General features: G+C 45.5%; 1 protein-coding gene across 2 annotated transcripts in view; it reads right to left on the bottom strand.

Annotated features, from left to right (window-relative positions):
• The window catches only part of hoxc4a (homeobox C4a), an 84,986-nt gene that overhangs the window by 16,580 nt on the left and 46,280 nt on the right, over positions 1–22,126 (bottom strand). The window contains exons 3-5 of one of the 2 annotated variants that reach the window (XM_015344104.2): positions 18,701–19,561; positions 17,710–18,100; positions 10,330–10,530 (exon numbers count right to left, since the gene is read on the bottom strand). In XM_015344104.2, coding sequence (XP_015199590.1) covers positions 10,330–10,530; positions 17,710–18,100; positions 18,701–19,139 — 1,031 coding nt within the window. In that variant the 5' untranslated portion in view covers positions 19,140–19,561. The remainder of the gene's footprint in view (positions 1–10,329; positions 10,531–17,709; positions 18,101–18,700; positions 19,562–22,126) is intronic. The other variant, XM_006629273.3, reaches the window with a different exon arrangement.

The following is a 22,126-nucleotide window of genomic DNA, read 5'->3' as shown; positions in this document are numbered from 1 at the left end:
CCTCTGGACTAAACTCAAGATGTATTTATCCATGGGCAGCAGGGTGACATAGCGTTTATTACTATTGCCTCACAGCTGATGGGTCCCGGGTTTAATTCCAGCTTGGAGTTCCTGTCTGGGTGGAGTCTGCATGTTCTCCTCGTGTTTACATCAATTTCTACTGAGCACTTTGTGTTCCTTCCACTTTCCAAGGAAACTACACATGATGTTTCACTTGCTATTCTAAACTGTCCCTTTCCTGGAAGGGGGGAGCCAAGGGTATGTGGTACGTTCTAGCTGTGGGATTATTGTACGAAATAAGCACAAGGGCCTGAGAGGCAAACGATGAGAGATGGGAGAAACAAATGTTGTTTCCTTCAGTGTTTTTTTCACAGGCAGACAATGGAGTGTTTAAAGAGTGTGACAGTTCTCTAACAAGAAACCCCTCCATCCATTTTTCATCCACTTTATCCAGTACAGAGTCGCTGATCCCAGCCAGCAATGGGTGCAAGGCAGGATTCACCCTGGATGGGATGCCAGTCTTGCACGGGGCAGACACACTGACACACTCACACAAACATTCGCAAACTCACACCAAGGCCGATTACACAGATACCTATTGGACTGTGGGAGAAAAACCCATGTGAACATGTGGAGAACATGCAAACTCCACACAGATTGCACCCCCTGTCCTGAACCAAGGGCCCCAGCTCTGTGAGGCAGCAATGCTGGCCACTGCGCCACCCTGCCGCCCTCCAACAAGAAACGTGTTTCCCAAATCAAGACTTCGGAGACATGCTCACTTAATTTTGGGGAGGATGGGTTAATTTGGGGTAGCAAGGTGCAATGTGCGGCTCTTTTGAAGTGACACGGAAATCACTGCACAGTCCTAGTTTTCACTTGGTTCTAATGGCTGTAATTATGGCACAAAATAGCTTCACTGCATTAACACTGCCAGCATCGCACGAAACACACCTGGTCCACATGGAAGCGTTTACTCATTAGCCTGATTCATCTTCAGAGCTCTGAAAGCAAAGAAATGGCTCCAGCAACAGCTACAAAAAAAGAAGCTACATCTTCCCCCACCTTTCAAAGACTCTCAAGCTGCAAACCCCAATTTTCTGTGCGGCAAATTTCCAAGCACCTATTACTCCGTTTCAGAGACAGACGGCTTGTTTCAATTGCCTTTTGGAAGATAGTGTAGCTATTTATTTTCCTCTTTTTGTTTGTGCTAGGAAGCTCGTCAGCCACATCTAGTTCTGTTTCTGTAACCAGCAGGCTTAGGCACTACTGTCTCCAGTTCACCAGGTACCAACATGATTTTCTGAGAAAGGTAAAGATTTGCCAGTGCATCTTAAACATGGTGATGTAATGAAGCGAAGAAAGACTGTGAATTATCTTAATTTTAATCAAAAATGTGAATTTAAAGTTATGCCTCACTTGCCTTTTTTTAATTAATTATACAGGGCTTAGTCCTAAAGGAAATCAAATTATACCAATATCTTCCCTGCAAAGCTCAACACACAACTCTGTTTTTATCACATAGGAAAGAAGGCGAGCCTATCTCACAAACATCATTTTTATTTCCATCCTCCACAAAACTATTATTTCCAATTCCTCAGTATCTCAGCCCGAATTTAGTTTATTTCCCAGAGTGGGCTCCTGATTAAAAGAATCTGTTGGAAGGTTTATGGTTATCAAACAGCCTCATCACACACCCTAGTGACAAATGGAGAGCTGCCTGGACACAACAGTTATAATGAAGCAGAAACAAAGGTCCCGGAGGGCAATCTTGATTTTAAAGACATTACCTGTTCTGCCAGCCTTTTATTTACCTGCTATGTTGAGAAACAAGACTCCCTCCAGTCGTGTGCGGTTATTAAGAACTGCTTGCCGTGAAAGCAGAGTCGCACAGAGAGATTATTCCATTATTCAGATCAGGTTCTGCGGCACAAGAGGTTTGGAAAGACACTGACAGAGATGATTAACAAGTAAAACTGAAGAAGGGCTGCAAGCATTTGTATTGATTAGTCAGCCCTTTGTGGAGGCGAAGTGAGAGACCCCTGATTCACCTGTCTGAGAGCCACGCAAGGAGTTCTTCACGTGAACCCCTGTTGTCACTTTTGCCTGTGCTGATCCAAATCGAGCTGCTATTCTGAGTTTTTTTCTTTCCCACCCCCTAGTAAGTATTTGCTTGATGTTTTTGCTTTTCAGCATTTGCTTGCTGGCAGAAACGGACAACCTACGCTCAGGGTCTGGGCGGGGGGGGAGAGGGGTGAGCACAAACTCTTTCAAGCCACGTCAACCGGTTGACTTTTTTCACTGCTCCTGGTTTCCCCAAAACGAAATAATCAAGGAATCGGTTTCGGCCGCCCTGCCTGAATGGCTGACAGAGATCCTGGGACTGAATGACATTATTCCTCGCGGTGTCATGGGGAGGGTGAGAAGCAGCTCAGACTGCTCAGACAGCAGGAATGACCAATGAAGATAATCTATACAGCTGATAACATCTGGATCCATCTGCAGTGCAGGAAAGCCGAGCGCTCCATCACTGTTAAGGTCTATTTGCTAAGTGCATGCCAGCAGCAGAGCCCGTGCTAATAAAATCCCTTCGGGATTTATCGTCTCGTGTTTCGGGCTGGCTCACCTACCCACCTTCTGTATGTGCACACGTAAATATCTTGTCACGCTGATCCCTAGAAAGCACGGAGGAGCGTTAGATGTTGCACACCACGCTCAAATAGGTTTACACAGACGCACACTGACACAAAGCAGATAGATGAACAGGGGGGGCCTTCTAACATGTTCAGCAGCACAGCCTTTCCCCAAACGAGGCGCTGTAATGCATCACTATCGGCAAAAAAAAAAGAACATCACAGAGGAGGAGGTTTTTGCATCCAGATGGCCTCGCCCGGCACTGGCCTGCCACCTCTCCCATTGCTGTCAGCGTGCTGGGCGGCGCGGCGGAGCCACACACTGGCCAGTAATTTATGACTCGTCCGACACACGCACGTCTTTCCAGAACAGGGTTTAGTGAAACACCACCAGCCCCCCCTTCACATTCCTTCTGGCAGCCAGTGGAACTCCCTGTCTTTTGGGAGAGGTTACAGCTCAGGTGTCAGTCTCTACTACAGTTGGGTAGTATCCAGTACTCAGCCCTGGCATCTCAATTCGTACAGTCCCCTCTGTCAATTCGTACAGTCCCCTCTGTCAATTCGTACAGTCCCGAATTTGTTACGTGAATTAGTTGTCACGCCCCACACTCTCCCCCGCAAACGCCCTTGCATTCCCACTGTTTCACAATCTCATTCCTAATTGAACCCATCACATCTTTGCTCCTGCCTTTCGACCATGTCTTTCGGATTTCCCTGGTTACCGGACTCATTGCATCCCTAATTGACCAAGCCCTTGGATTTCGTCTTTTGGATCGTGCCTGTTCTATTGTACATTCTGTGGGATTCACGGTTCCGCAGAAGGATCCTCCTATTCTACCAATTGGTTTCCTGACATTAGCCTTCGCGTTCACCTAAGGAATGCTTGGTCCAGGTGTCCGATCCACACACACTGCTCGCGCTAGCCGGATTCTGTGCCATATTCTTTGTGACACAAGTATAGGGGTTCTCATGGGTCATGACCTCTCAGTGACCACAGCCTGAGCTTTGTTGGGGGGGATGGGGGAGGAGGTAGTGTCTTTGTGCCCTGGGGGCACCTGCGTCCTGACCACAAGGTGAGGAGTGCCCCGAGGAAGTCTCTGTCCCCCTGTTGTGCAAACCGGTCCACTAGTCAGACCCAGAGGGCGACAGGCCAGCCTGGAATCTCCTTCACCTCGGCCTTGATGGACAATGGTGGACAGAGAGGCGTCTGACCTGTGGGAGGAGCCTGCTTTTGCAACAGACACCCCAGCACCCCATCTCACCGCCCTGGCAAATCCACACCGACACCCCAGCACCCCATCTCACCGCCCTGGCAAATCCACACCGACACCCCAGCACCCCATCTCACCGCCCCGGCAAATCCACACAGACACCCCTCCTGTCCCGACAGTCCTCCTTCATGTTCTCTGTATGTTCTACTGTCATGTCCGACGAGGTCAGGGGTCACTCAGATTGTTTATATTTCCTGCAGCCCTGGCCAGCTAGAGCCCCATTCCCAGTGGCTGTCAAACACTGGCTTCTAACACACCGAGAACAGAGATCTGAGAACAAGATTCACCATCCCAGAACTCCATTTATACCCATCAATCTCAGATCAGTGCCTGCAGAATTTATCATTGAAGGGATCTTTATTTCTTATAGCAAAGATTTTTTTCCCCCCTCGCAGTTTATTTCTCCTTTAGTTTAGTTTTATGGTGCTATTATCATTTCAGTCTGACATTTTATTTTATGGACGATTTATTTTCACACAAACTGCTCGGGAAGGATGTAAAAACCCATTTTAGGACAATTAGCCGGCTCCAGATTAAAGAAGAGGAATAATTAAAAAAAAACATTCTGAATTACAAAGATATGTTTCTTGTTAATTTAATAAATGGAGATTTTATCGTTGCACATCAAGGCGAGTTGAATTCTATTACTTTCAGTGTCTGTTAACAAGCTAAGATGCTTCGTCTCGGGACTGTTTGTTTTCGTCATTGCGACTGAAGTGGCGAACTGAATAAACGGCACTACAGATCCATCACACACACATACAGATGGGTCTATGGCGCCGTGTTATGGCAGGGTTTGGACAGGCAGTTTGCTGAAACGGGAAAAAAATGCTGGAGAAGTCGGGGGTCAGTAATCTGAGAACAAAGAGGTGAAGGCGAGAGAGAACCCCAAGCGTTCCGATGATAAGGCGCCTGGCTCTCATCCTGTACACGGAGAGCGAGGGGGGGGGCCAGTCCAGTGAGATCTGGAACATCTGTTCCCCTCGGGCTTTACAAGAGAACGCGGATTTATGGCACTTCCGCCCCACCGCTGCGCAGCTCGGACGCCGCCCAGAGCCGCGCGGACAATAGCAGGGCGACCCGAGTTTCAACCCGACCGGGGCGCGCGGGCAGGGGCGGGGCGGGGCGGGGGGGGGGGGGGCTGGGAGTCCCCGCGCGCCGCCGTCTCCGGCGTTCATCTCGACTGAGGTTACCTGGCACGCCTCCGCAGCCCCGGGGAACAGACCAGCCATCCAACAGCCGCTCTAGTCTGACCGTGCGCTAGTGCGACCTTCTCGGGGAAGCACTGATTCGTGTGACCTGGGGGATGTGTAGGTTTGCATTTTTTATGAAGTCACAGGAGGCCTAGTTCAGTTCGTACAGCACTACCTTAATAGGAAAAGACTATGCCTGCCCCCCCCCAACAGTACCCCTCTCCACGCCTGTACCCCCAGATGTATGCGTGTGGGTCGCGCTGGGGTGCGGGTTCTCTGGCGCAGCTCTGACCAGCAAGCGGTGGGGGCGAGGCGTAGCTCAGCTGCCATAAATCAGCGCGCAACAGCGGAATGTGGGGCTGGAGCTGCAGAGCGCTCCCAGATGTCCAGGAGAGACAATGTACGATTCAAAACAGGCCGAGACTCCCAGCGCAGCCCTCCTTACCGCGGCCCGGGGCTCTCTCACACACCCGCGACTTGGTCCCTGTGCGCAGAGCAGTCTGAAACACCACGTGTGCGGTATTTGTGCAGCCTGTTTGTCACCTTTATGATAAATAGCCAAGGGCTACCGTCATTATTATTATCAATATTATTATTATTTTTATTATTATTATTACTCCTGTGAATAGGGAAATTGTAAACTCCTATAATAGTAAACACCCCTCTCAGATGGTCTCGAAAAGCATGCCTCTATTCAAAAAGCGGCTATAAAATGCAGGGCAAGAGCTAGCCTAGTTAGCAGACGGGCAGACAGCCTACTTTTTAAATCACTGTCTCGTTTTTACGGCTTCTTGTTTTACTGCAGTTGAGAAGACTGTGGTTCGGATTTACAGCCCGGTTTGGCGGACTCGATCGGCTACAGGACATTGAAAGGATATTTAAAGCAATACCGGTGCCTATATTTGTATCAGCAGCAGTACAAAAGGTAAAAACAGTAATACTAGTTACCTCCCAGGATTTCATTTCCCTTTTAAAGTTAATTTTAAGAACGAACCTCCTGTCCTGTCTAATCCTGTATTAAAAGACCAAGCGGACGTTGAGCGTTTACGGACACACCTCGTCTCTGTTGCTTGATATCGCTAGTACTGCTGTAAAACCCTAAAGATAAAAACACGGCCTCTTTTACAAAAATCTTTCTTTAAAAAAAAAGTTAGGATCACCCAACGTAAAACCTGTTTTTAAAAGGAATTAAAACGTTTTGAAAGCGCATTGGACACTGTAATACAGTTGAAGTGCCAACTACATTCGTTTCCCTAATAGCGCAGCCAACCAGAGATCTGTGTATTTATTACTGTTAATGTGTGTTATATATTAAGATTGATTAAAAAAACAATTTATTTTGCAGTATTTTATTTAAACGGTTAGTAAACGGATAGGACTATAAAGCAACATTTTCATATGTTTGAGGATACATTACAGCATCATATATATATAAATATATTTAACTACATCAGAAAAGCAAAGAACTGTAAAGCAAACAACGCGTTTATTCTATACAGATGTTTTTAAAAAATAATTTTTAAATAAAATGTTTGATAATACGTATTATATCTGCTCAACATTCCCGTACGTTTGCATTACTTTCTGCCTGTTTTGTTTCGATTTGCTCGGAGTTCAGTTTAAGAGCTTTCCTACAGAAGTTGTTTGATTTTATTTAACATCAAAAAAAATTAAAAAAAATATATTCTATTTGACTTTTGGCTTATGAGGGGGTAGGTGGGTGGAAATGAGAAATTCGGCTACCATAAAACTTTCGCTCACAGGAGGCAAACTCCGAGGGAAAACGATAGAAGATCAGTCGGTTCAGACAAGTCAGTGTAAGAATGTGATCCAACGGGGTAGCATAGTGACATCAAATTCATTATCATACCAAGGAGGGTTTTGTGTTCTGGATCATTTTTAACTTCAATATTTTACATTAGATTTTTTAAATAGGCAGAATGATTTTAACCGGTCTTGGCCCCAGAAAGAAACCAAACAGCTTAACAAAAACAAAACAAACTTATGTTCTGGCTGAAGTGTTGAAGTGACAGGCCATACCTGCCCACACCGTGTTCTCGGAGCTCAGTTTGCGAGATCTGTGGCGTTATCTAGTCGGGCTCTTTCAGGATCAATTTTGGAAAAAAATATAAGATAAGGTAAGATATATTTTAAAGAATTCACATCATGGATTTTTGCTTGGTGTTTTTATTTTCCGGTGGCGGGGGGTGACAGAGACAAGCGAGGTCACATTTAGCAATTCAACGCGATGTGAGCACCTTCAGCCTACGGGGACGTTTGGCGACCAGGCGACGACACGGGCCGGTTTCACGCCCTCTGGGCGTTAGACCCGGAGAGTCGCTCTTGCCGAACCGTAGCGAGGGGTCACTGGTGGGACAGGACACCGGGAAACAGCCCCGGTGGGGAGGCCGGGTGTGTCGACAAGGACACCTGCCCCTTTGTGACGAAACGGAGTTGACTTTTGAAAAACGGCGCTTTCATTCTGTTCTCCGCTGTACTGTTTATACCGAGAATCCGCACGCGGGGCACAACACCGCGTTCGTTGCAACGTCACAAACCCGTTCTCGACTCTTCCACACCCGGGGTTCGTCGCCCACACTAGTCTGTCTTTGCAAGCCAACCAGCAGCACGGTCTCCACAAAACGTCCTTGTGTTCCTCTGTTCCATCCGTGTGATCGATTCTCCATCGTCTATGTGTTACCTGGGGCTCGAGCACCAACGGGGCGCCGCAGCCTCCTCTCTGTCTCGTCAAGCGACTCCGCTTGACTGTTTCTCTCCTCTCCCCTTTAACTCTCCTCTCTCCTCGGCTCTGAGAACTAGTGGGTTTCGGGACACCCCGCTCCCCGGAGGTCAGATCCGTGACACGACGTCTCGAAGTACAAGGCGCAGTCGTCCCCCCAAGACAAAACGAGAGAACCGCGTACTGCCCGGAACAGAGACCCGTGACGTGCGTCAGCCGTCTGACAGAAAACGACCCGGCAAGACGCGTCGTAAACTCAGGTGTGACGGCTTCCACGGCGCGTGGCGCTGACAATGTAGGTAGTCAAGCAAAGTGAAGTCCACGTCGTTCATTTAATTTTCTTTGAGGGGGAGTGACGGGTACAGAAAAAAAAATACAACGGAAATTTTTTTTTGTGTGTGTGTGTGCAGCAGTGTGTTTTACCCACTTCGGGTGAAATATGCATCCACGCAGCATCTTGTCAGTCGTCTCGACCTGGCGTTAATTCTAAGTAAATGAGAACTGGCAAGATATCGGATTCCGGGAAGGATGTCCCCTCTCTGTCTGTCCCTAATGTCTTTATAGCGCTAAAATCCACTTATTGAAAGGCCTGTAACAGGCAAAGTTCACTCTTCGCTTTGCGATTGTGACGTCACCAAGTCCTCTTCGTCACTAACGAGGAATGTCAGGACTGAACGTTTTTAGTTTTAAATTTACAAACATTCCCCTCCTGGCAAAGAAAATATTAAGATATTCTTGCCGTTACGTATTAAAATATTATTTTTCGAAGGTAAATCCGGCCTTGACAGCCATCGAAATAAACTGTCCGCTTTTGTTTTCTTACATAAGACACATGAAGGCGCAGATCGAAACTATTTATAATAAATCTTACACACATCATTTATAAATAGTGTGCTGAAGACTTGATTTTTCAGTTGTCAGTCGGCTGCAGACTGAGAAGTTTACAGAAATACTTTCAAAGACCTCAGGAGACAGAACTTGTAGTCCAAAATATCCACTTCTGATATTTACGACCGAACGTTGACACATTTATAGCCATGCAGATAAAAACATTAACAGATACGATGCAATACACGGCACATAGTGTTTTCTATTTTCTTTTGCTTGTTTAAAAATTGAAGATACGTAAAAAAAAATATTTATTGGAAACGAGCAAGCAAGATCTCCGTACGGGATAAATATAATTGGCAGAAAGGCGTTATGCTTTCTAATTGATATTATTGAAGTAAGTGATATAGTTTTTTTGTAGCAATAATTTATTTCATTTAATAAAAGAGCTTCGAAGGGTACTGGATGTTGTTAAACACGAATCTCATATTTTAACAAAAAACGGTTCAAAATCAAACACTTTCTTTATACTTAAACCTCTGTTAACGTGTAAAGGAAGGCACACATTTTAGATAATTACTTTGCACACCCGTTTCAATTACTTTCTTGGAAATGAGCACAGAAATTGAAACTTAATCTCTTTCTCTCTCGATGCCTGCAAAGAATAGGTTACTGAGCTCGATCAAGTTCACGCCGATTGTTTAAAGTGTTCTGGGTTCAATCACGCTTCAGCCTTTGCTCCAACACAAAGCTGGAATATATTGAATTGTGGAATGACACGGTTTAGTTTTGTCTTGTTTCATTCTATGTGGTCGGCCTCCACAAATCGTCCTGACTGGATTTTCATACGTTACTTTTGTCTGCCAGTGTATATAAACGTGGCTTGGATGCTGTGCGGAGATCTAGCAATGACTGGAAAAACGCGAAATTCGCGAATCTTTGCACCCTGGAGCGGGTTACAGCTGTTTTATTTTGTACCACGAGAGCTAAAGATGGTTCAAGACTGTGACCATGGAGTGACATGGTTTGCCATTCTTCTATCGATAACCTCCTGGCGTCGTGTCTGATTCTGCAGGTGCGCCCACGCGGGGCCTCCGAGGCCTCTCTGATCGCGGGTGGGGCCTTCGTGTCGATAAGACAGGGGAGACACTGGTGCGAGTGGTTATCTCTGTCCCCCAGCCAGCCAACCCAGAGTGTTCCCCCGCAGCATTACCGTGTCGGTAATGAGTGAACACCACCACCAATATTTTAATTAACCAATTAATTAAGCCATTTGTTTTCCTAACTGCTGCCGTTATTCCTAAATGGTGCGCAGTTCAATGCAGTGGGTGGCAGCTGTTGACGTTAGAAGATTCAAACGGTGAGCCGGAGATATGTGATATGGCGTTTCACTGAGCAGAAGCCAGAATCAAACAAATAGATAAAAAAAAAACACCAACTTCCGGCGGCGATTTTACATTTCCACGCAGGTAGATGGAAGTTATGATTTATTCTCGAACGATTGTTCTATCCAGATAGGTATCGATCTCTTCCTTTCGTGTTTTTAAAGCAAAACCGTGCACGTATATGAAGCCATCACACCGTCGCAGCGCCAGCACTAGGTGTTGAACACGTGTTTTACAGAAATAAAAGCCCCATCACCTGCCCCGCGATCTTCTTCTTACCTGGTGTTTTGTGGTTCATCCAAACTCCCTCTCTCCTCGTCGCTGTCTCCACCTCCTCCTCCTCCTTCATCACACAAACACACCCGGGCCCTGTCTTCTTTCTTCTCTCTCCATTCTGAAGCCGGCGCGTCCACGCCACGATCTTTAATTATCCTCATGTCCAAAGTAAGGTCACAACCCCTGCGTCGCCAGACACCCGACCTACAAGTAAACACCCGATTGACTCTTCAAATATTTATCGGAAGCGTCACAAAACTGGAAGTCCCGGGGACCTCCTGTCCCGAGCTCGAGCCTATATATGTACTGGAACAGACCGGCAGGGTCCCAGGGAGCACGAGCCCTAGAATGCACTCGTGCAGGTAACACTCAACACGTTTTCCTGTCTCAGTAACCAAAAATCTTCAGAAGCCGGTATGCGCTTTTGGAAACCAATGAACCAAGCGAAAGAGTTTAGGGTTTTAGTAGATAGGCAAAGACTTATTGCTCATATGCTAGTCTCACCCCCGCCCCCATCCGCCTTTCCAGAAAAAGCTGTGAATACTGCATTACAGTGTATTATAGACGCTTTGGAGCTTTGTTTTTTTTTTTTTTGGGGGGGGGGGGGAGTTCTAGTCTCAAACTCCCTCGAAATGTGACACTTTGTGGTATACCTCAGGCCCTGCTCCGAGGTCAATATGCAATATGTATACTTTAAATTCATGGCGTGTAGTAAGTCATGAAGTGTTTCCGAAGCAACGCCGCGAAGCTTTTTGGTTGGCCTTCATTCACGCTCCCTTCGGTGACATGACGTTTTAACAGGTATGAAAAGCCCATACAGTAGAACATTTACTTACTACAAGTCACCTCTCTGCTGCTGGGTGCCTGGCCCCGAGGACTCTCGCGGGCATGTCTGTAAGCGGGCACTGACCAGACAGCCTCGCTCTCGCTGTAAAGCACATGTCCGGTTTTCTGCTTCCTCTCCCTGATCTCATTTCTGTGCGGCAGGTTCAGTTCACGAGCTCACCTCCTGCCAGCCCTGGAAGATGGGGATTGACCCAAAAGACACACCCTGTGGAAATGCATTCTGAGGTTCTTTTTTTTTTTTTGGAAAGGCAGGCTTTTGTAATTGTTTGCTTAGCGGAGTGCACACCTTTTTTAACATGTGAGAGGTCTACATATTTTTACACTGCATGACAACACACGCTGTGTTGACTTTTAACTCGCTGTCTGACTTTTTAGTAGCTGTGCGTTCTATCAGAGCCGGAGGGTTGTGTCTGTGTGCGTGTGGGAGGCAGTCATTACCCAGTATATCGACAGTAACTATTTGTCTTATAATAATATCAATAATAATTTCTGTATTCTGGAATTTTTATATTTAAACCACTGTGTAAAATGTGCTAAATAAAATAAGAGTAATTTAACAAATGTCTGAAACCAAATTGTAAAATGTTTTGGGGGACACTGTTACAACACAAAAAAATCTCTTGTGGAGTTAGAAAGTATACATTTTCAGAGGAGATACGCAGAACAGAGTGGTTTCTTCCTTCATAGCTGAATGAACCTTTTAAATTCGTGACAAGTCCGCGCACTTCGTATATTAGCATGTAAGTTGCTTAAAATCTGTACTCTAGGGAGCGTTTCTTTGTTGCTTAAACGAGAAATTCACAAGATCAAATTCTCAAAGACGTGGATATACAGCCATTTAATCCCTGTATAGTATAAAGTCTTTGCACATAATGTCTAATCCAAGCTTTGGGGCGTTGTTGTGAAAAATCACATATAGGAGACTAAATACAGTTCAAACGAGATAATTGCGTTTTAAACGGGCCTGGATTCTGTTACCGCAAACGCAGGGTCACTGTGTCAGAGCCTAAGTAATTCTCGCAGGAAATCGAGAATAAACCATTATCTTAACCTTTGAGCTCTGGGCCATTACGCCGAATTCAGAGCGATGTAACGTGTTAGAAAGCGCCATACTATGTTCTCGTATCCCTGTTACAGTGTTACAGTTTGGAGAAGCAAAAGGCGTCCCGTTTCCTAAAAAAAACTAGGAAGAAAAGTTTTGGTTTCTTGCCCGCTCAAATAAATCAGAATGGCAGATTAGGAACCCCATACAACTCTATTACTCGATCTTGATATACGACGGCACCATAAAGATGAGTTACACCCGCGTTCCTGTGGCACTTTCCAGTTGTAATATCGTAATTCACGCAACTTGGCTGCCGCACATATAATTTAGTGAGTGTAATTCCCATCGAAGGAAAAACAAACAACAACACAAGCAGTCAAGTGATGAATCCTAGATGGCTGTAAATATTACAGTAATAGTGTTGAATAGTATCTATCCCGTTTATATTGATGAAGAGGCCATTCAGGCATTGGTTTAACGTTTCAAAACTTTAATGCTATGACTAATGTGTGTATTGAACGTGATTGTGACTTTTGTTTTAGTTTTGCGAATATGCAATCTGATAAAAAGGGGAATTTGAAATTCGACGTATTATAGGATTGTTTGACATAATTGTGCGATGTGTCTGTTAGGATGTGACGCTGATTTCATAGGAGATCATACAACAGATTCAACTGAGTGTTTTCGGAGTGAAAAATAACATCTAATCAGATTTTCGGGTTTTTATATGAAAAAAACAGTGCTACAGGTACGCGCACTGAGGGCACAAAAAGGACAGCTAGAGATTTCTGGAAAGACGAACACGCCAGGAGTACAAAGCTTCACGCAGAAGAAATTGTGACCGGGCATTGACAATTATATTTAAAAGACATTCCACCTCTTAAAAACACAGACAGTATCAATCCGTTATTTAAAAAAAAACATCGAAAGTTTAGGCAAAACTACCACAGTGATAACGGCTACAGTACAAATCAACGCACAGCTATCAACTTATTTTTTGTTGATAGTTTTGATCACACATTAAACACCTGCATAGATTTATTACCAGAAATTCTTTAATTCGGTAAGTCAGTACCTTTATATAAAGAAAAGGTGAGAGGTAGATACAGCGAAATGGCTGTTCAAAAGAAACTTTCAGATCCTCGACATTTTTCTTTTTTCGCACATCTGAGTAAGACCCCCACATAATGAATCGTATTAGAATGCAACTTTCATGAGCATCAGATTTTGCAGAATCGTTTCTGTTGTATAGCGACCCTAGGCTTCTCTGCGCATGTGTGGGTCTGTCTCTCGACTGTTTACTAGTCTTCGTTACTATTCGTAACGTGCTCATTTACAGGCACTGAAGGATCTTAAACCGGGGTCCTAGACGGCTCGTTTTCGACCGGTTTGCCACAGATAACACCCGCAATCACCACCCCACCCCACCTCCAACACACTCCTTCTTTCTCCAGAACTGTGGTCATCATTGCCACATTTGGACTTTGCAGGTCCACTTCTGTTCGGAAACAAGACGGTTGAACAAGCCGAGAGTTAAGGTCGAGCTCTGTACTCACATGCACGGGGACGCCTGTCACGCGCGAGCTTTAACACCGCGGAGAGCCCCATCCCGGCCCTCGGGTTTGCTGCTGAGTGCTACAGGGCTCCGACTAAGGACGGGCTTGTCCGCTAGTTCACCCCGTGCACTGTCTTTCCTTTTTGTTTTCGGGGGTCACCTCGGAGAGCCACAATGCGCCAACACGCATTGAGTTGCCTCCCATCTCCTGACTCATTAATATGCTCCCCCCCCCCCCCCACCAACCCCTCCCAGGAAAAAAAAATATCTACAAAGGGGGCACAGCGCTGACTGAGCCCGGTAACCTTTAGGATGGCGCGCACACACAGAAGGTACACGTTGAGAGAGACAGTCAGGTCATCGGGGTGCAAAGGTCAGGCAGGCCGGTTGAAATATGCCTAATGGGATAGAAAATGTGGCCTCCGCGTGACCTCGGCCTTCTCGCCGTTCGTCCGAAACTTCAATAAAGCACCTTTTCAGCCTCGCGACGTGGAGGCGACAGCACTTAGAAAGAGATCGCGGGGAAGCCTCGTTTTGTGGCCCGCACGATCATTTTTCTGCCCTGTCTGCCGATATAAAGCCTTGAGAACGCGGGTGTGAGACCCTGCTTTTTCAACTCTTCCCCCTCGAATGTCACGGCCAAGTGAGAGTGACACGGAGAAGGCGAGTGGATTGTGTTTGTGTGTGTGTGTGTGTTTTTTAAATAATAGCCTCAGGAACACGAGAAAAGTCGCCTGGTTTTAAACCCATTCTAGTCGAAGCGGGGGCCGGGGCTGGTCCTTCTGTGCCGCACGAACCGGTGCCAATTCGAGGTGCAGAAACTCCACGAAATCGTTCAAAATCGAGGCCGCGCGTGATTAATGGTTCCAAATAGTTGTATCTTTTGTGTTTTAGCTCCTCCACCTAGGAAGCCGAAGTTGCACAATCTCATTTCATTCGCATACCTATTCTTAATTTATAAAGTTCTCACTGGATCCCTGCGGTCTTCCAGTGTCTTTTAACCGCATCCCTCAAAACGTGCTGGCGAACAACAACCACCCAGAGCTGCGCTGGTGCTCCGCGGATCACTGTTTACTTCATCTGAACTCGGGAAACTGCACTTTTTGAGTGAGGGCGGAAGAGACACTTTCACCCCCAAGAACAAGTATCACATACTGCTTTAGAAGAAATACACCATATGAACCGATAAAGACGGCAAGGCATTTATCATTTTACTTTATATCGGAAGAGCATTGAATTCGTCTTTGACGTATAAATTAATATAATGTGAGGCTCAGGCCATCTCCCTCTCCCAGACCGGCCTCGTGCTCTTGGAATTTTCTGCACAGTAGACTATAGAACCGCAGTAACACGACACACAGAAAACGGTGGAGAAATGGCCACAGAATTTAGGAATAGAAACGTGCAACTTGTCTGGAGCTGCTGACACAGCGAGTTCAAGGTTCAGATGACGTTCTGAGCCCGAGATTTATTTATTAAGATGAAATATCGAGCTAGATTTCCCCCCGTAATAGCACCACTCATTCGGGTTTTTATCTCTACGAAGCTGAAGGCGATCAATGCGTCGGTAGCTGGGAGATTTGATTAAAAGAAATTAAGAAACAGGGGGAAGTAATTATCCGGATTTAAGAATCTTCTTTTCTCTTTTTTTTAATTCCCTTTTTACTTGTCTTGAAACACCATAAACCCAGGAGACAATTCCAACGAAAAAACACAAAGAAAAACCGCATATTGTAATTTGGACAAATTGATGAACGCTACTGTGGAGGATGTTTAATCGTTGTTGTTGTTTTTTTGTAGGCAGTCATGTTTTTGTTCTGTACATTTCAAAAGCTTGACAAGCGTCAAGTTTCGTTCAGTGCAGTTCTTGCTGTTCGAGTGTTACAAAACAAAAACATTTCTGGTTTTAACAGGTAGTTTTTGTAGTTCGGAATCAGTAAGGGTGACGAAATGACTTTCCACGATTAGTGGCCTTATAAATATTATTACATTTCAATGAATAGGCAAGTGAATTCTGGTTGAATAAAAAATAACACGTACTTACAGCTAAACCTGTTAAGGATACGTTATCAGTACTTTATATAAACGACCACGGGGAGTTTACAAAATGTTAACCTCCCTGACCCCGTTGAAGGGTGCTTATTAAATATTAAGAAGAAAAGTCAACAACCACTTTTTAAAACGAACCAGCCATGATCTCCTGCACTGCCGAGGCCTGGACTATGGAGTCCTTCCCCGGCCAGTTAAAACAGTCAGAAAAGTGAACATGCCGGTTAGAGATACGACTTGGGTGATGTGGCTGAAGAGTATTGATTTTTTTTTTTGTACAGCGCATTCCGGCGAGGTTAAAAACAAAACGACACTAGCTGCAACTCTCGCTTCCCGAAGAATGACAACGCCTCATCGTGAAGGGCCTACATTATTAGCAGGGTATTCGAGCACACCTGAAAAAACGATTAGGAACGTCTACACGGTGTACTAGTTGCTTGCCTGTACGTTTTTACACGAAACGTCTGCTGCTCTTAATGAAATATGTATTTATCGCCGTAATATATATGTATTTATTTTGGCTGAGGATAGGCAACGGTGTCAGACTGCCACCCTTAAGGCCTCGCAGGTAACCAAGCAGAAAACGCCGTCTAGAAGGGTCTGCTTCTCAGAATCCCTTCCCAAGTCGCAGCAGTTGTACGAATTGATAATTCCACGATCTGGAAACACACAACAAGCAAAACAGAAACGCCGAGGAAGCGCCGCGCTCATCTTCGCTGTCACCAGGAAATAAATTCTGATCGTTATGGGAACGCGGACTTGACTGCATTGCACGCGTATGGTTTTGAATTTTATTTACGTGTCGTCTCCCAGCTCTATATTTATCTGGTAATCACACTCTAGGCTGGAGGACACATTCCACTGTACTAAATCGACTGGAGGCACATCGGCCTCTCTGTTAACGTTAAATCACACCGCCACCTAAAACCTCAACCCCAGGTTGTTAATTTCAACATCCTCTCTGTATATAACCCGCGCGTTCCCCTTTCTCTCGGCTGTTTTAACATTTTGTTTCTCGAATCCACGCCGATTGATCTTTCCTGTAGACCTCATTTGGTAAAAAAAACTAACCCTGAGGTACAATCAAGTCTGAAATGACACAGAGCACAGAGACTGTGGGCATTCGGTTGAGCAGATTAAAAATAAATGAAAATCACGCCAACCTGTTTAAAACTAATATTGACACTCACTGTTTTATTGACCACTATGAATATCACAATGACACTAAATTTCGTTTATTGTATTTCACAATGATCAGGTAAAATCAGCCTAAAACACAACGTCACCACAAAACTTACTACTTAACTTCTTTGTCTCGTTTTCTTTGTGTAATTACGCCAAATGACTCACAGTATTTTACCATCACCCTTAATTATATATTTTTTTTCAAACAGAAACAAGTACGTCCAAGATTCAGTGGATTTTTGTCATCATCTGGCTTTTTTTTCACATAAAATAGAAAAAGAAAAGTCTCTACAGTCGTTTGTTTTTCTTAAAATAAAAATAAATAGAACGACAATTGTGCATTTAACCTATTGGCACGGGCAGACATGGTGTCTGTGATACCCTTCCCGAACTAAAGCTTAAACAAAACCCACAAAAAACAGCGTCCTTCTTCCTCCTCCAACCATTTTTTAAAATCTTATTTTAAATAAATTAAACCCTGATGTAGCGTAAAAAAATCGGTAGGTATTCGCATTAATCCATGCTATATAACATGCAATTTTATATAACTGTGGACTCAAAGGAAGACCTCTCTTGCCATATTTTCTTCTTTTTACGCACAAGAAAACTACGAAGAACCAAAATATATATTATATTCTATAAATAATCAGTCATTTCTCTCTCTCCCTGTCTCCTCTCTTGTGTCGTTATCTGTTTTTATAACCTTGTAATATCCTCGCCTCGCTCCGCGGCGGAGACCCGGGTGAGTTCGTCGGCGGCCGCGACAGTGTTGGCGGCCGCGACAGTGTTGCCGGCCGGGGGGACCACGCCGGCGGCGGAGTTGGTGGTGGAGGAGCCGGCGGACGAGCCCGAGGAAGCCGAGGATCTGACTTTGGTGTTGGGGAGCCTGTGGTCTTTTTTCCACTTCATCCTCCGGTTCTGAAACCAGATTTTGATCTGCCTTTCGGAGAGAACCAAAGAGTGAGCGATCTCGATGCGTCTTCGCCGAGTTAGGTAGCGGTTATAGTGGAATTCTTTCTCCAATTCTAAAACCTGCTGTCGGGTGTAAGCAGTTCTGGACCGTTTGGGTTCCGCTCCATTGTAACTGGGGTTCACTAGAAAGGCAGAGACACAGAGGAAAGAAGGAGAAAAGGGGAAAGGGGGGGACGGGGGACGGAAGCAGAGACGGAGAAAAGGCATAAGAGTGGCATGAATCGAGATTTGAAAGGAAGAGGGGTTGTGAGACTAGGAGGGGGGTGGGGGGCGACCGTGTGTCTGTTTCTCTAGCATTAAACAACTCCGGCGCTTTACAACAACTCGCCTAACTATATCCTAATGAAGAGCACATTGGCGTTGAAAGAATCTCTGAATTATTTATGCAACGTTACAAAGCTGAGCTTTCTTTCCCCCTTCGCCCTCTCCTTTCTCTCTCTCCCCCTCTCGCTCTCCCTCTCCCTGCTCGCGCACACATACATAACAGGAAAAAAGCCACATGGCAACACGGCAGCCCAGACTAGTACCTCGGCTATAAAATTTATGGTGGGTGTAATTACCACTGCCGAGTCGTAAATCCGCCTCAATTGTGCTATTTCAAAAGCTCCTCTCCTATCGTAGCGGGAGCTGGTGAGCAGATAGGGGACAAAATGAGAAAAGAGAGAGGGAGGGAGAGAGAGAGGCAGAGAGAGTGAGTACGAAAAGACACACAAGTTGCCTACCGGTACTGACGTGAATTTTCTTCATCCATGGATAGACTACGGGTTGCTTGGAGGAGGCTGTGTTGTTGCTTGAATGCTCCGGTGTGGCTTGGCTGCAGGCGGAAGGCACAGCCGGCGGGGTTGAGGGGGACGTGGGCAGCGGTGGGGGCTCACAGGCAGCCGGCTGCGTCTTCCCAGCCAGCAGGTGCCCGGGATGAGGGAGCCCATGCCCTCTTTGGGTGTCGGGTTCTGGGATGCTTGCACAGTTAAACTGGCGCTCCTGGTAGCTCGCTCGCGGAGGATACAACTCCTGGTGATGATGCTGGTAGCCCGTGTCCCTCGTGCGGCTGTAATATTCGGGGCTGTGGTCGGGGATGTAGCTATTTTGCGAATATTCCTCGCATGGAGGAAATTTCGGATCGATGTAGTTAGAGTCCATCAAATACGAGCTCATGATCATTAATTTCTGGAGTGGAAAATAATTTTTCTAGCTTTGTCGTTTTTCTGCTCCATAAAGCCCTCCTACTAGCGAGCGACCCTGTAAAGTTACTTTTACCACGTGACACGGCGGGCCAATGAGAACGTGCAAGGTAGTCCCCGGATAAGGAACCGAAGGTTTATTCCAAATGTACCCTGTTTTTTTTTTTCTCCCCGTCGTGTTCGTGTGTTTGTGTGTGTGCGCGCCTGTGTGCGCGCGTGTGTCCCTGTGTAAGTGGGGCACCGACACCTTCTAATTGGGTTAACATAACGATATGAAAATTGAATTAATAAAACGTGCGACGCGATTGAGTGTCTTACTAGGTGGCGCGCCGGGCCAGCGGCTGTAGACGGCGAGGCGTCGAGGACTGGAGCAGGTACAGGTGACTTGACCAACTCTGGGGACTGCCGGAGACAAAAAGGAGCGTCTTTGATTGAAATGCGTAGGAAGGGAGAGAGATTTATCACTCCCATCACACCCACCCCGCTCACAGTCCTTGACACCAGCTCCAGTGGTCTGCCAAGCACCGTCTTCTAAAGACGGAAAGACAAAACAATAGAATTTCTCTTCTCCAGTTCGGACCTGCACTCGTGTCAATGGCGACACATTAACTTGGACATGACTCGTCCTCTCTTCCCCACCCCCCCAAAAAAAAAATCATCTGCACCCTCAAGTCTTCATCCTATAGCTTATTTCTTAATAATTTGAAGGGTCTGTTTTACATTAGTATGCCTGAGTGGTTTGGGTGAAGATCAACGCATTCGTCCAACGAGATTATACTGGAAAGAGAAGTAGGAGTCACCCACAGGCTTTGTCTGCGCGGGTTGGCATCATGTCATTCTCACAGGTGTATAGCATATGGGGGTGTGTGTGTGTGTGTGTTTGGGGGGGAGGTTGCTGGACTGTGTGTGCTGGGATGTCAGAAACCATGATAGTGTGGCGGTCCTTAGCACGACTCTGGCACGCTCCGTGTTCCTTGTGGTCCAAAATTAGAACAACGACAGGCATTCTAAATTAAGATATCACCAAAGGATGCATTAAAGGGGCTTAAATTAGGTTAAGCACGTCGTCAGTCCCCCTTGGTTTAGGGATGCTGAAGGCTAAACGCTATTAAAAACAATGCAAAAAATAAATAAATAAAAGTAAATTGCAATGCGAACGCAAACTGTGATAACGTACGCGTTGCTGCCAAGTATTAACCAACGCTCTTTAAACAGGTCCCATAATTAAACAATATCCGGGGATACGAGAGAGAAAAAAAATTGGAAAGAAAAAGAACTCTCGACACCAGCGCGTGCTGAGATTTTGCCAGCCGGCGATTCCCAGGATCAGGAAACAGAACCTCGTCGTTAACAGTTCCAAGTTCTAAATAATCGCCATCATTGATTTGTCATATTTTATTGGATTATAGTAAAAACGACACATAAAGTCGGCTGTTTATGGTTTATTTATTAGAGCGCGCGCGCCAGCGATGTCGAAGGCTTTTGGCTTTGATGTTCGCCGGGTTTTTTTTGTGTGTGTGTGTTTTATTGGGGCTGCGAGAAGCCCGTAAATCAATCTCTTCCAGCGATTCCCAGCTCCTTCGCCCGCTCCCTCGGCTTCCCCTCTCGCACGAGCACGGTCCCCAGCTCGCGCCTCTCTGCCGGGCTGATCGTTCTATGAGCTCGGGCCGCCGCAGTTGTTTAATTACAAAGAGAGAGAGAGAGAGAAAATAAAAGAACTCGGATTAATTTTGCCGATGCGGGTGAGGTGAACGTCGCGGAAGTACGAATTACAGAGCGCGGACGCAGGGATTTATTGAGTTCGCGCCTCCTTCTTGGTTGTTTTTTTTGGGAGTGTGTGTGAATTCAGAAGTGAAAAAAAAAGAATGAGACGCCCAAGCTGGAGTGAAATGGAGAAAAACCAAAAGCCAAGAGTTTAGACCATGTTCGTGCCACTGCGGTATTGGCATCGCCCATGTATTCCCCTAGAGACGAATTTGCGATTTTTGCTGCTCACACAAATTCGGTTCTACAGGGTACATATAGACGACTGATGAGGGTAGGAAAGTTGCTAGAAGCCTCCTTCTGTTTTGGGATGGAATGGGGGCTCATGAAGTTGAAGCAGAGAGAATGAGAGAGAGAGAGAGGTGAAACGGAAATCCTAGGTGCTGTAACATGTGTGCACTTTCCCGTCTCCTTAAGCGCCTCAAACTGTGTGTCCATTTGTGGCGAGCTTTTGTGTTGTGCGGGTTCATAGAGACCGATTCAACAATGGCTGCATCCCAGTACCCCTTCAGACCCACAGGGTTTAAAAATGTGGAATATGGGATCAACTGGAGTGTTAAACACGAGAAGTCAACACGAATATGTATTACTGCTACATTGTGTTTTCTTAATACAAAGTTGTTCATTTCTGACTGCGGAGCTTTCGCCCGATAATTTACAAACCCGAAAGTTCGAAAACCCAGTATAATTAGAGAAATTGGCATTTCAGTCCAATTCAATACTTTTTTAAGGGGTAAGAGAGAAAATGCAATATGCTTCCGATTCACAGTTTTTTAATGTTGAAATCAGAGATCTTCTCTGACGTCGTATTTACTGTTTATACACTCGATATTTAAATTCAGATACGAATGGACGCCGTTGAAGGACTAACCACCAGGATTATAAGATCTTCAAATTTCAATACATAAAATTGACACGGCAAATCTTAATTCGAAAACAACATCAGCAACTGGAATTGATGTGTTGATCCAATTTAGCATAAAACTGAAAAGAAAATTAAATGTACATATTTTAATGTTCAAAACCACGTTACGGTGGGAAAAATGTTGGTATCCTTCGTGTTATTGATAAAGTGTTTACTTTACTTTCAGACCTTTACTTGAATCTAATATCACCTTACGTTGCGGTATCTGACTCAGACATTAAAACACTCGACAAAACAATAATCTCAGAAAAAAATCTGTAACAAAATGTAATCCTCGA

The sequence above is a fragment of the Lepisosteus oculatus genome, chromosome 1, assembly GCF_040954835.1.
Source record: "Lepisosteus oculatus isolate fLepOcu1 chromosome 1, fLepOcu1.hap2, whole genome shotgun sequence".
Classification (NCBI taxonomy): Eukaryota; Metazoa; Chordata; class Actinopteri; order Semionotiformes; family Lepisosteidae; genus Lepisosteus; species Lepisosteus oculatus.
This window is presented reverse-complemented; position numbering and strand designations above follow the sequence as displayed.